At 43.7% G+C, this 15428-nt stretch overlaps 1 protein-coding gene across 4 annotated transcripts in view; it reads right to left on the bottom strand.

The window, feature by feature from the left end:
- The window catches only part of KIAA0825 (KIAA0825 ortholog), a 446673-nt gene that overhangs the window by 405046 nt on the left and 26199 nt on the right, over positions 1 to 15428 (bottom strand). For all 4 annotated transcript variants that reach the window (XM_019516881.1, XM_019516884.1, XM_019516882.1 and 1 more), the window contains exon 3: positions 791 to 930. In XM_019516881.1, the coding sequence (XP_019372426.1) occupies positions 791 to 921 (131 nt within the window). In that variant the 5' untranslated portion in view covers positions 922 to 930. The remainder of the gene's footprint in view (positions 1 to 790; positions 931 to 15428) is intronic.

The following is a 15428-nucleotide window of genomic DNA, read 5'->3' as shown; positions in this document are numbered from 1 at the left end:
TGGATTCCTTCTCCCAAGGTGCAGCACCCTGCATTTATCTACGTTGAACCCTACCCTATTCTTATCTGCCCACTTTTGTAGTCTGTCTAAGTCTATTTGCAGCCTCTCTCTCCCTTCAAGTGTGTCCACCTCACCCCACATCTTAGTGTCATCAGCAAACTTGGACGTGCTTTCCACCCCTTGTCCAAGTCGCTGATGAAGATGTTAAACACTGCGGGACCAAGCCCTGGGGTACCCCACTGCTCACGTCTCGCCAGGTTGAGTACAACCTGTACACCACTACTCTCTGGGTATGCCCCATCAGCCAATTTTTTACTCATCCAACTGTGTAGGCATCAATGCCACAGTCACTTAATTTATTGATGAGGATGGGGAACTTATTTTCTTATTGTATTAAGAAAAAGAATGGCTTACTTACAATTCAACCTTTATAATGTCTCCTGCTTTTCATCCTGTAAGTAACACTTTTTAAAAAAGAAAACCTGTCCTCAGCCCAACCACTGTGCCTAAGGGATGAGACCACGTGTTCTCTCTGTTTCTCTCTCACAACAGTTGGATCAATTTCAAGAGTTGTGCAGATTCCAGATATTAAAACATTTTTGCAGAGGAAAGCAAATAAAAAGTTAACTGATGTTTTCATATACAAAATGAAAAGTAACGAAGGCCAAATGAGTGAAATAACTTTCAAGATTATAAGATATCATCATGAAGAGGAAGGAAAAACAAACAAACAAACAAAATGGCTCTTAGCAGTAATTTGGACAATCAAAATACATTTTAAATAATTTACCTAATAGAATTTTTCTTTATTTTTTCATCAATATCACTGAGGATTTGCTGAAACTCCACATCACCAGGAACACTATTGAACAAACAATCTAAATTTGAAGAATCAAGAGAATATTCGCCTCTCCACTCCATTTCCAGATCCTGAAATAAATGGTAAAAAAGCAGATATAAACAGGTTTTTAAATATTTTTATTATTTTACTTTAAACACACAAGGTTTTTGGTTTTCTGAAGTTGTTATGCTAAGACTGATAAGAAAGATGCATTTATAATGGGAATACTAAATACATAATATGTATATTGACATGGAGTACTGTAAGTAAGCAAAGGTGCATTAAATTGTAGTATTTTGTGCTTTGGACATAAATGGTTTCAATCAATATTTTGTTCATTAATGGTAACAGAATCTCACTCTATAAACAATGTTGCGATTTAGAAAAAAGGCCCTATTATGTTAATAGATATTCCAGAATTGTGTTGTAATTAACATGTTAACTCAGAATTTCAAGAAAAAAAATATTTATTTCAGTAAGTCTTGAATTTCTACAATGGTGACCAGTTCTACATGCATATGATCCTTTATCCAATAAATTCAGAGTATTTTACGGTAGTACCTATTCGCTGCTGTGCAAGTATGTCTGATTTTAAGCTTATGGATGCAATAAAAAAGTCATAATATTAGATACACAAAAGTGACTAAAGTAATGTTCCATTTTTTTTATTTTTGTGCTTCACTCCATATAGACCCACCCATTGACCCATTCACATACAATCAACAGGGCTGGTCCAACCATTGGGCGAACTACTGAGTTCACATAGGGCATAGTTTCTCAACCCGTGGTATGTGTACCCCTGGGGGTACGCGAGACACAGGCAGGGGGTATGCGGGCATGGAAAACCCCTGCAGCAAGGGAGTGCTGCTGCTCCCCCTACTGCCACCGGGTTCATGTCCAGCTGCTCGCCCCCACCCCGAAACCGGCCAAAGGGTGTTGCAGGAGGGGAGGGCGGGAACACAGATACCCGTACACTCCCCACCAACAGGCAAGTTTTCTTTCTTTTTTATCCTTCCTGGTCTTTGAGGGGGTGGGCAGACTGAGATCTCTAGACTGCAGGAGGGGCAGGGTGCTGCCTTGTTTCCTCCTGCACAGTGGGGAATGGCCCCATGACCCAGCCCGCCCAGGGCCCAGTTCACTGCGGGCGGGAGGGCTGGCCGTGGCACTGGGCTCTTCCTGGAGCTCGGGGCAGGCTGTGGTGATGGGAGGGGGGCTGCTGCTTGACCCCCCCCAGCGCCGCTGCTGCCGAATGTGGGGAAAAGCCCTGTGCTGCCGCCAGCCCCACCTGTAGCCAGCCTGGGCTCTGGGGCAGCTGCAGCAGGCAGCAAACAGCTGCATCGGGCTCTGCAGCCTGCGCATCAGCTCCATGCCAGCAACTGCACATGCACCTCAGAGCAGGTTTCTCCCCGCTTTCTGCTCTGAGGTGTGCGTGCAGTTGCTGCCAGCACGGAGTTGATGCCAGGGCTGCACAGCCTGATGCAGCTGTTTACAGCCTGTTTGCTGCAGCTGCGCCAGAGCCCAGCTGGCTACAAACAGCTGCGCTTGGCTCCCAAGCCCCATCATCAGCTATGTGCTGGCGGCAACTGCATGTGTGCCTCAGAGCAAAGAGCAGGGATAAACCTGCTCTCTGCTTTGAGGTGCAAATGCAGTCACCAGCATGGAGCTGATGCTGGGGCTGCAGCTGTTTGCAGCCTCCCTGCTGCAGTTGCCCAGGGCTTTTCTGGGCTGTGCTGCCTCAGGGCCCCCCTTCCTCTCCGTCTACTCTGAGCCGCAGGATGCTGGAGCCTGGAGCAGCTCCTTTGCAGCCTCCTGGCTGCAGCCAGCCCAGGTTCTGGCTAGCTGCTGCCAGCGACAGAGCCCGGGCTGCTTGCAGCAGGGTGTGCATCCTCCCAGCTGCCTGCTGGGAACAGCCAGGGCTCCATGGCTAACAGTGGAGTGCCAAGCAAAATGGCCGTGTGCCATACTCATTAGCATAGTATGAACTTCTCCTAATTTGCTTATTAGTGTTTCTGCTCTTTATTGTGTTATTAAGGCCCAAAATATTTGGAAGCTTTGCAGCGAAAGCTAATCAGTGCATTGCAAACCATTTCTGGGCTTGCACCGGGCTGGGCACAGCGAGCATGATGGAAAACCTGATTGCCTGGTTACTTTCAAGCCTTGATTTGGGAATGGAGGGCTGCTGGGTCAGCTGGGGCTTTGCTGTGGGCTTGGAAACAACATCCCCCACAGCCCCCCAAGAGCTCTTAGAGCTAAAATGAGGCCACACTCTGCATCTCAAGTAGACTGTGGGCCAGTGTCCCCTGGGAAGTACTCAGTGCCCTCACACGTGAGTTTGCTGCAACAAGACAAAGCCCTGGGAACAGACTGTGGGAAGTAGTTCTGTGCCAGGCCCCCAGGAATGGCTTTCACTGGGACCTCATAGGCCTTTCTGGTCACTGCACTCTACTCAGCTTTGTTTCACTGCAAATGGATCTTCAAATTTTTTGCCATACTTTTTAGAGGAGAAAGGGGTGAGACACAGGGAAAGAGGGTGAGAGAGAGAGAGACAGACAGACAAGGATATAGGGCGAGAGAGAGTGAGCGAGATGGGGGTGGGCATGGAGGGTGAAGAGAGAGGGAAGCAGGGAGAGAGAGAGAGGACAGGAAGCAATCGTAATTGTGGTGCAGGCAGGTGATGTCAGCTGCTTCCGGGGCTGCTGCAGCAGGGGCACACATGCCCCTGGGGTTGCCGAACCCTGCTCTACAGACTTACCTCACTATGCGGTGGCCTCTGCTTCTCCCCATCGCTCCAACCCCTGCTGCAGCGGCCCCAGAAGCAGCTGACACCACCTGCCTGCTCCACAATTACAGTTGCTACCTGTCCCCTCTCTCTCCCCCCTTCCCTCTCTCTCTTCCTTCTCTCTTCACTCTCCCCACTTCCCTGCCTCACTCTCTCTCTCTCACGCTATATCCTTGTCTCTCTCTTTCTCTCATCCTCTTTTCCTCTCTCTCTCTCTCACCCTTTCCTCCTCTCAAAACTATGGCAAAAAATTTGGCACGCTGCGCACTGCGCAGCACTTTAAATCCCCAACAATAATTTGGTGTGCCACGCTTTGTACAACACTGGGTTCAGCCCTCCTAGCTTTAGCCAACATCACCTCTAGCCCAGGTACATTCTTGAGCACCCCGGGTGTAAAAGGTAGCATCCTTACCCACAGCAGATCAGACATCTGTCATATCATGGCCTTATATACGCAGCCCTTCTTCCAACATATGGCACACATTAGTCTGTAAATATAAAATCCCCTGGAAAATTGAGTGTTGGGGTATTTATTAAAATTTTCAGAAGTTAGGGGGTACTTGCTACTTAAAAGGTTGAGAAACACTGCCTTAGGGCACCAAAATTTGGAGGGCGCCAAAATTATATGCAGCTTGAAACAGGAACATCATTATAAATAACAGCTCCACCTTGATCCAAGACCTTTGGTTTGGTAAGGGGAGAAAGACCTCTGAAACGATCTTAGAGGAAAGATCACTAGAATCGTTACTCCACCTTTTGGGCGCTGAGGTACGCAGTTCACCTATGGTGCCAATTACCCTTGGACCAGCCCTGACAATCAAGTAGCCAGTCACAGAAGCCTTTACACCTGTATTACCAACTACCTACTTTCTCTCTGATCTCTCACTGTTTTCAATAAACTACTATTATACGCACACATGCATGCATGTGTGCATGCCACAGGGAAGAACAAACATGAGTATTTCCCCACAAACAACATATTGGATAGCCAATTATTATTAATATTTACATTGCTGTAATGTAAATGGAAAACGTAAATATATTCACACAAAAAATTGTGATAACATAATGTAGGTAGTATATAGTATTCACTTGTTCTAAACAAAATATTATTTCCTGTAGCAAGAGCAATATTGGTTGAAATGATCTTAGTTTTGTAGACAACAAGTTATACAATATGAAAGGGGAAACGGCATATATGAATTCCCACATAAAAAACAAAAAAACACAAATCTGAAAAATCAGTCTTGGCAGCGTACATATTGTGAGACAAAAGTGATATATATAAAAAGTGTTTCCATAGTAACTGTTTTTGTATGAGTGCTGACTCTTCACATTCACACTTGTAAATCTGTCCTCTGGCACTGATGAACTTTCCAGAAAAGCAATGTATGAATGCCTCTTCACTGAATATTCAGATCCAAGGCTATCAATAGTAGTGTAACTCCCTAAAACACTTCAATTCCTTCTCCTAAACTCTGGAGTCCTATGGGATTACAACCAAGAACCAATGAAAAGGTAGCCAGGTAGGATTAGTATTTGGAGGCAACAAATATAAACCATATTTACTACTTCATTTTCTTCTTAAAGAAGGCCCTCTTCTATCCCAAAAAGACTAAGAATTTCTAATGGAACACAGATTGAAGAAACCGCCCTCTCAAAAAAAGCAGGAGATCAAGTCAAGAGAACAGTGCTAGTCAAACTTTAATGCAAATCTCCAGGTAAAATCCTTGCAGATCTCCTTAACAGAAATGTCACCTCTGATGCTACCTCAGTTTCTCTGTCCAGAAAAATCATTAGACCTTCAATTTCTCTCATCCAACCTAACCTTTAACAAGTCATAATCACAGAATCATAGAAAGTTAGGGTTGGAAGGGACCTCAGGAGCTCACCTAGTCCAACCTCCTGCTCAAAGCAGGACCGGCCCCAACTAGATTATCCCAGCCAAGGCATTGTCTCACCAGATCTTGAACACCTCCAAGTATGGAGATTCCACCACATCTCTGGGTAACCTGTTCCAGGGTTTTACTACCCTCCCAGTGAGAAAATTTTTCCTCATATCTAACCTCAACTTCCCTTGCTGCAACTTGAGACCATTGCTCCTTGTTCTGTCATCTGCCACCACTGACAACAGTTTAGCTCCATTCTCTTTCAGACCCCCCTTCAGGTAGTTGAAGGCTGCTACTAAGTCCCCTCAGTCTCCTCTTTTCTAGACTAAATAAGCCCATTTCATTCAGTCTTTCCTCATAAGTCATGTTCCCCAACCCGCTCACCATTTTTATCACTCTCAGCTGGACTCTCCAATTTGTCCACATCCTGTCTGTAGTGGGCGGGGGGGCAAAACTGGGCACAGGACTCTACATGTGGCCTCACCATTGCTGAATGGGGGAGGGGGGGAAATCACTTCCCTTGCTCTACTGGCAACACACCTACCAATGCAGCCCAGGATGCCATTAGCATTCTTGGCAACGAGGAGACACTCCTGGCTCATATTCAGCTTATTGTCTACTGTCACCCCCAGGTCATTTTCTGCAGAGCTGCTACCCAGCCAGTCAGCCCCCAGCCTGTACTGGTACATTGGATTGTTCCATCCTAAGTGCAGGACTTTGTACTTGTCCTTGGTTGAACCTCATGAGATTGATTTTGGCCCAATACTCCAATTTGTCTAGGTCACTCTAAATCCTAGCCCTACCCTCCAATGTATCTACTACTCCACCCAGCTTGGTGTCATCTGTAAACTTGCTCAGGGTGTACTCTATGCCATCTGCCAGATCATTCATGAAGACATTAAACAACACCGGCTCCAGGACCGACCTCTGGGGCACTGCACTTGATACCAGCTGCCAACTAGACAACAAGCCATTGATTACTACTCTGAGCCCAAAGCTCCAGCCAGTTTTCTTTCCACCTTACAATCCATTCATCCATCATACTTCCTTAGCTTGCCTGTAAGAATGTTGTGGGAGAAGGACTGTACCAGAAGCCTTGCTTAAAAAAAAAAAAAAGGTCCACCACATGCGCCAGTCTCTCCGCATCCACAGCGCCAGTCAGCTTGTTACAGAAGACAATCAGGTTGGACTTTAAGACCCTGAGAGACAGTACAGGGACACAGCACTTCCTTTAAACTAATTGATTAAAAACTCTAAGGAACTTCTTCAATATTATAGTCCTCTGTAAATTAGAACTGAAGACCTTTTTTGACATCTCAAGAATATTGGACCTTTTAGTTGAAACCACTTTGGGCAAAAATGTAGAGCAAGGACATATTTTCTATGGTACATAATCAGTCATCTTTAGAGGCTATCTTTATCCTGCCTCCCTGTTGACCATAGTGCTACCACCCAATGCCTTCCCACTTGTTCCCAATGCTGCCCAAACCCAGCAATTACACAGTGTAGATGGTTTAGAGGAATCCTGAGCATGTGCTCTAGTGCCATCCTCAACCTCTCTGTCTTACAGAAAATGCTGAGGAACCTTATAAGCCATCTATACTACCTTGGTAACTCAAAGCAGGAGTTCATCAGACTAGGTCCCGAGCTTAGCAGGGAAGGAGTACAGAAATGGCCTAAATTTATTACTTATGAACACTTTTTTTCCTAGATGTTACTGCAATTAAAAATGGCACCTTTTCACAGCAAAATGAAAAGTACTCTCTGGAACACTGCATCTATTAACTTTAACAGGACTAAGACACTGATACGAGTTCTACAGCCAGTGGAAAGATATCAAATCAGTCCTTTAAAGAAACCCGAGATGGTGGGATCACTGAAAGCAGAAGTGTTTATTCTGGACAGAACTGAGTTACTCTACATCTCTGCAAAGCAGGCAAGTTGTACTGTCATTATCCCATTATTCAATAACAATATGAAATAATGGTGATTATGAGGTAAAGTTATATATTCCTGAATCAAAATTTGGCTACACAGTTAGATGACATGAAAGGTCCTATAAGGGACTAAATAAACCATTGTAGTAATATCATGAAGACCCACCCACATAATAAGAATGTTTGTTATGCCCTGTTGAATCTTCACTATAATCACCAGAGGGGAAATAACTGTAATTTTTACTCTTATCAAAGAGAACCAAATCTTACTATTACGTTTCTGCTCTGGGTTAAAACAGAGGTCACTTTTCTGTCTTACTTTTTGCAAATAAATTTATTGATGTATTTTTCAAACAGTTAAATCTATTAAAGCACATATGAGAGATCACTTGTGTTAACTCCAGACACTACGATACAAATTGCCTGCAAGTACATATTCTCTGCTAGCTAACAGGAGGACCAAAAAGTCTATCTTTTGAATTAGATTAGTAGCCTCGAGACTGACACTTTCAAGCAAAGCGGTTGGGAGCAAATACTCCTTTCAAATGTAGATATGAAACTTCATATACCAGTATTTGCATAGTATGTATTTTAATAACTTTTAAGACCATACCAGATTATTAAATCATTTAGTTTGACCTTCTATAGAACACAAACTGTAGAATTTCATTAAATATTTTGGTATTCAGCTCAATAATGTGTAGCTTAAGTGCATCTTCCAGAAAGATATCCAGTATTTATTTGAATTCATTGAGAGAGAAAGACACACACACACACACACACACACACACACACACACACTATCAACACACACACACACACTATCATTTCCTTTGGTAGTTTCTTACAGTGATTCATCACCCTCTCAAAAATTAGTGTTCATTTCCCATTTGAATTTGCCTGGCTTTAACTTTTGGTCATCAGTTCTTATTATGCCATTTTTTGCTATGGTAAAGAGACTGTTATAATCTAGGCCCTTAGCTACCTTAGTACCCCACAAAAAGTACTCCTACATAATAAAGGAGTCACCTATTCACGGGTGAATCTAGGATTCTGAAAAAGGGTTGTAGATGGTGTGGCACATTAATACATTTTTCTTCAGTTAAAGAAGCTTCACTAATATGCTAGGGGGTTAGCACTATACTATTCAGTTTAAGATCAAAGCGAAAATAAATATAACTATTGGAATGTGCACTAATTTGCTAATGATATAATGTTAAAAATACAAACGAGGCAAAAAGTAGTAAAAAATGTAGTTAGATATTGTGTCATTAGTCCTGTAGTCAGTATAGTTAAATGTACCTTTTAAATTCAGATTCATAAAACAAAATATAGCCTTCCTGAGCATCTTGATAGTGCCTTCAATACTTTATTGTCAGTCATTTCTATACCTGAGGTTAATTACCACACCTGAGTTAAGGCATTTAGCTAGAGCTAAAAATACTTTGTAGAGCTGCAAAACAGATGAGATGCATTATCAGGAATGCCTAACAGACAGCAAAATTACAGAAGGATAGTTTGCATATTTGTAATGAGATAGTTAAAAAGGACAGAGAATCATTAACAAGTGTGGAGTGAGAGAGATTAGCAAGAATCAGAGATATGATGAGCCATAAAGTCAATGAACTGCCTCAGCCCTGCCTGAATAGAAATGCTGCTCCCCCTCCCAATCAATTCATTTTAAAGTAGGGGTGAAGAAGTCAAATGAAGCGTTGAATTGGACCAGTGTATTTCCTCTGAATCCACCCCCCACACCTATTAATATTATTTTTAATAAAATAGTTTTATTTTAGATCTCTTACTAAATGGCATCTTCAGCATCCACTTTGGATTTTCAACATCTTATTTAAAAAGTAGACCAGTGTTAGGGTAGCTTGCTATGTTTAATGCTTTGAAGTTGCACCTGCTATTAGTATTGTTTATATTTAACTTATTTAATCATTGCTTAAATTCTGTATAGCTTTATTAACTTTTTATTTTTTCCATTCGCTGGCTTTGAGTTGCTTCTGTAGAGCTCATAGGTGTTCATTATATCTCTTCTTTTTTTATCACTGTGAGAACTTTTTTTTTTTTAACATAGCATAGAAGTGGCCTTCTTACTAACTCCAATTAACTGACCTTGGCAGTAACCAGCCGAATCAGAGGGATGAAAGGATTGGATACATTAATAAATGGTGATAAGGGAGACAATGGACAATGACCAAAGAGAGACACCAGAAAAGGCCAAATTAAGAGGTGTGCTTGTGATGGATCTGCAAAAAAAGAAACCTAAATCTCAGATTTAATAAAATCCCCCATTTTTGGGTTAAAAAAGTAACCCAAAATCCAAATTTTTCCAGGATTAAAATGAAACACAGATGTATACATATAGTGGTGTTTCATTTTAATCCTGGAAAAATGTGGATTTTGGGTTACTTTTTTTTTAAATCCAAAAATGGGGGATTTTTTTTTTAAATCTGAGAAAACCAGTATCCCTGGTGATATGATTATTCCTAAGTGTAGTGGGATGCTGTTCTCCTTTGTCATATTAAGTTATTTAAACCAACTGCAAATATTGGCATATGAATTAATGGTTATAAGCTCACCACAAAATAATTTAGGTTAGAAATTAGAGGGTCATTCTAATGCATCTTCAGTGAGGTCATTCCAGTCATTGTTTAGTTGGTAACTTTGCCTTGAAACGTTATGTCCTTGAAGCACTGCATAGTTCAAATGGCAGGTAAGGTATGCAGAATTCCTTCTTCTCATTATCTTCTTTGAACTTGATTGCAGACAAGTTCTTCAGCTTAATAAGTTCACTGTCCAGTAACTTATACATCAGCACCTTGTTGCTTATACAATCAGTTAAATCTTTTTCTGTTTTCATGCAAATAGTTACCATTTTTTCACCATTCACCCTCTCACACAGACACTCATGTACACAGGGCATATGAAGTTCATCTACTCATGTCAAGGAGGGAACAAGCACAAAATGGAGTTTTAGTTGTTCATACAATCCTAGAGGTTGATCCACTCAATACTATTATCATCTAAACATAATAACTAATATGCAAAAGTTCATATCACAGTATGACATGGTTTCCTTTGATAGAAAAAGACTGGACACTGACAAAGTTAATATCTTCCAGTCCTATTTTTCTACATTTTACTGACAATTATCAGATGTAGTAACCAATACTTCCAAAGTCAGCCTGAATGCCTCAATGACTACTATTGATAGAAACTAAGAGTTTATTTTGACCAACAAAAAGAGATGAAGCCTTTCAAGAAGGATACATAAGGAGTAAACAAAATTCTCAAAAATATTTACATAGCAAAATATAGTCATATGAGGTTGTGCCAGGTATCATTTCCACCTCAATGTATACATCAGTCAGCCATATGTAAGAAAAAAATATTTACACATTTAGAATAGTTGTCCTTAGTGTAAACAGAAATATGGACCGCATCTTTAAGTGTTGGTATGCCAGTACATCCAAGTTGAAGAGCTTTCTTGAACATTTCTAGCTGGGAAGGCACTTGGACCATGTGCCTCCATATGCTACCATTTGAGCTTATAAAGGGCCTCCTCTTCATTCTCTCATATCAGAATTGTAATGGAGATATTCTATACAGAGGGGTAAAGGGTATGTTATTGCCTGGAAGTGCATGACATCCCTGGGATTTTTTTAGTCCTTTTTGTGAAGAATTTTCAAATGCTTTATTTTAGTGATGTATCCTCAGTGAGGCAAGCAGCAAGGTAAGTCATCTTAGGTAACCAGAAAGGACAATGTTTGAACCAAAGGGTTTCTGGATTGTACAGACCACTGTCAAGAGTCTTAGGTCATGAGTGGGGAAGGAAATACAAAGTAAATAATAACTATTCACACTAGATAAACTATGACCTGTGGATCAAAGAAAGAAACTTTCAGGGAAAGGCATGTGTCAGGCCTCCTATACACATGCATGGCCAGAAGTGCTGTCGTGGGATTGAGCATTAGATCCAGTCATGGCTGATATAGAAGAAACACAAGCCTAAGCTCCATCTGCATCAACAAGAAGCAGGCTCCCATGGCTGGGATCCTTCTTTGCTGAGGGGGATTCCCAGCTGCAGGGTCCACGCACAACTGAGACCAAGAGTCCCTGCACCTGGCAGGAGTCTTGGTTCCAATGCACCACACGCACAGCCTGGACCAAAAGTCCTGCAGCCAATGGGCTAGCCAGGACTGAGAGCCTAGTTAGATACAGGACTCTGGGTCCCAGCTGCACATGTGGGCCCAGGGCTCTTCATGCACCCCTGAGCCATGGGGATTGCAGCAGCTACAATCCCAGGGCCCCAAGGGTTTCACAGTAGGCATCATGCACACCTGTGGCTGGAAGCCCTGTCAGCTGATAGGACTCCCAGCCACAGGAGAGACCCTCCTACATGTGCAAATTAAAGTTCAATAGCAACCAGCTATAAAATTAAAGTTAGACCTCAAAAATGTGTACTGTAGATGGTTGGAACTTTTTATCATGCAATAAGAAGGGATCCTGGTTGTCCCTGATTTAAGAACCCCCCCACCAATTCTCTGCTAAACCCCCCCAAATCCATGATTAAAATTAAAGGCCCCCCACAACCCACCACCTGGCCCTCCTGGTGCCCCTCACTCCCCACCCACAACCCCTGTGCCCCCAGCCCTGCCGGACGGGCCCCCAGCCGCCAGGAGTACAGACCTGGTTCCACAGCCTCCCACTGCTGCATGAACTCCCAGGGGGCAGGGAGGATCACACCCCCCAGATCTGTACCCGGGGCAGGCATAGGCAGAGGCTGCTGTCCAGCCAGGTGGGGCTTGGGGCCCATTGCCACAATGCACGGCTGCAGGGCCCCAGAAGGGAGCAGGATGGGGCTACGCGTGGCTTGTCTGGGGGAGGACAAGGGTTGGTTCCCCACTACCCTGTGCAGTCCTGGGGGGCAGGGGGACCCGTGCCCCCCAGATCTGTACCTGGGACAGGTGCAGGCTGTGGGGTCGAGCTCCCACCCTGCTTCCCTCCCCTGGGGCCTCTAGAAGGAGCAGGAGTGACCTGGCACAGTTGGAGACAGTGGGGCTCCTCTGCCCTGGTGATGCACTTCCAGTGCCCATTGCTGTCAGGGCATCGGGGGGGGCAAGAAGCAGCAAGGTTTTCTACACAGTTCCTTGGCTCCGTGCTGTGCTTGGGCTTCATGGGGGGGAGGGGGGGAAGCAGGGCAGCAGGGAACAGCAGGCCCCTGCTCACCACTGTTCCCTACCACCCTGCTTTCCCCACCCCATATGACCTGGAGTGGCAGGGAGCAGAGGAGCTGCACAGAAAGCCTCCTTGCTGCTTCTCATGCCCCCCCACCTGGAAGGAGGTAGGCAGTGGGGTCCCGCAGGTTCAGTCCTTGGGCCAGTATTATTTAATATCTTCATCAGTGATTTGGATGAGGGTATGGTGAGCACTCTCTCCAAGTTCACAGATGATACCAAATTATGGGGCAAAGTTAATTCACCAGAGAGCAGGGAGCGGATACAGGCCAACCTGGACAGGTTAGATCAGTGGACAGAACGTAATAGGATGCAATTCAACAAAAATAAATGTAAAGTACTCCACCTACGAAGGAGGAATCCCCAGCACACCTACAGGTTGGGGGATATCCTTCTTAGCACCTCAGACGCTGAGAGAGATCTTGGAGTCATAGTTGACTCCAAGATGAACATGAGCCGGCAGTGTAATGAGGCCATCAACAAGGCCAAATTGCACCTTGTCGTGTATTAGCGGATGCATGACCAACAGATTAAGGGAGGTGATGCTCCCCCTCTATGCGGCATTAGTCAGGCCACAGTTGGAGCACTGTGTCCAGTTTTGGGTGTCGCACTTCAAGAGGGACATGGAGGATCTGGAGAGGGTTCAGAGGAGGGCCACTCGCATGATTAGTGGCCTCCGTAAAAGACCCCATGAGGAGAGGTTGAGAGATCTGAATCTCTTCAGCCTATACAAAAGACAGCTGAGGGGTAACTTTGTAGCCGCCTATAAACTTATCAGGGGAGGACAGCAGGGAATTAGGGATGTGCTGTTTACCAGAGCGCCCCAGGGAGTAACTAGGAATAATGGGTGCAAACTAGTGGAGAGTAGATTTACGTTGGCCATTAGGAAGAAATTTCTTACAGTGAGGGTGGCCAGAGTCTGGAATGGGCTTCCAAGAGAGGTGGTACTATCGCTTAACTTGGAGGTCTTCAAGAGGAGGCGTGATAATCACCTGGCTGGGGTCATCTGACCTCAGTCCTCTTTCCTGTTAGGGGCAGGGGGTCGGACACGATGATCCATTGGGCCCCTTCCAACTCTACAATCTATGAATCTAAAGAAAAATAGTTTCTCCTTAGGCACCAAAACCAATTTCCCCTCGTTCAGCTTCACATAGCTATGTGTTTAAGGGATTTTCCCAAAGTTCATGAGAATGTGAAACAAAAGTCAGTCAGGCACATGCAAGGCAAAAGGATTCAGTAATCAGTCTTCTGTGTTCACCCACAATAGTATAATTCTCTTTAGCTCTTCCTATAGACCACTATTACTGATGCAGCAAATATTGTACATTAAATGCATGCATTAAATACATTAAATTATTATACATTAAGTGATCGTTCATTGCTAAAATGTGTTTTTGCATACCAATTCTTAAGTGAGTCAAAATTCTTCACAAATTACTGTATATACCAAATACAAGACAAGGTTTGCCCCCTCAATTAGCATGGGGAAAAAAGCCCCTTGTCCTATAATCACATACAAGGAAATCTCACTAAATATATTTTCTATTGTTAAGATGCTACCAAAAGCAGCATGTGCTCAGCAGTGGAAACCAATTATGAAGTTGACTGAATGCAGCCATTACTGAGCATGACTATAAAACACGCATGGCCCACACTGGTCAAACATGCTGGTGGAAACGTACCAGAAGAATAAGTAGCATAGTCCATCTGAATAAGGGTTACAGTTATACCCATTAACCACAGTCCTCCTCACTGCCTCTTTCAAATCATGGTGAGGCATGACATTTCATACATTCTGACTTTTTCTTCACACCCACAACTGAGCTGTGCCTTTCTTTCCCATTTCTAATTATTTATGTTTTTTTCATGAACTTTAAATGATTGACAAACATCACAAAACAGAGGCACAAACAGTTCACCTAGAATCCCTCTGTCACCCCTCTCTCTCAGCCTGTTACATATGATTAGTGTGGCCCCAGCCTCCATGAGTTGAAGCCAGACTAGGTTGCCCTGTGCCTCATCTGCATATGTATTTTTGGAGCATCCCAATACTCGACAAGAACACCCAGTTCCAGTCATGAGCGGAGGCTAATTAGCACACGGATCCTTTGTCAGGGTATCTGCAATACACACACACACATTGAGCAGTGCTGAACTGTGGGGTCACCATGGCTTGAAATGCTGTTGATTCTGGTGGGGCTCAGTCCAATGAACTATGTGGTAAATCACAAGCCTTTGGCTTGCACTGTTTGTACTACATATAAGTAGGTGCCAAAGGGTTGCTCAAGAGTCTTTATGGAATACTTGCGTTAAAACTTACAGCAGTTTCAAAAAAATGTAATGTGCATCAATTCTGGATGAAATAGGTGCATGGGTACTATATGTAAATTGCTAAAGCCATGTTTCATTTTAAAGTAATTGTTTTTCAATTTGCTCCTCACTTTCATATGTGCAGGTGTTACCAGATTTGCCCGCTACTTTGCGGTGTGCTCATTTATTAGGGCTAGGGTCTTGGTAATTCTATTAATGTGCTGCTTGTGTTACTGGTGTTTCTATACAGAGCTGTATCTCTCCCCCTGCAAGCCCTCACCCCCAATGGAGCTATGGTGCAGGACTCAGTTCAGCGGGGCTGGGTTCCTCAAGTCCCCAAATCAGTGATTCATACACACACACACACACACTAACATGACATGCCTGACCTGGCCGGGTTGATCGGCATGGACAGGCTGACACCCTCAT

This window comes from Gavialis gangeticus, unplaced genomic scaffold (assembly GCF_001723915.1).
Source record: "Gavialis gangeticus isolate Ggan-Ray unplaced genomic scaffold, GavGan_comp1, whole genome shotgun sequence".
NCBI classification, from domain to species: domain Eukaryota; kingdom Metazoa; phylum Chordata; order Crocodylia; family Gavialidae; genus Gavialis; species Gavialis gangeticus.
This window is presented reverse-complemented; position numbering and strand designations above follow the sequence as displayed.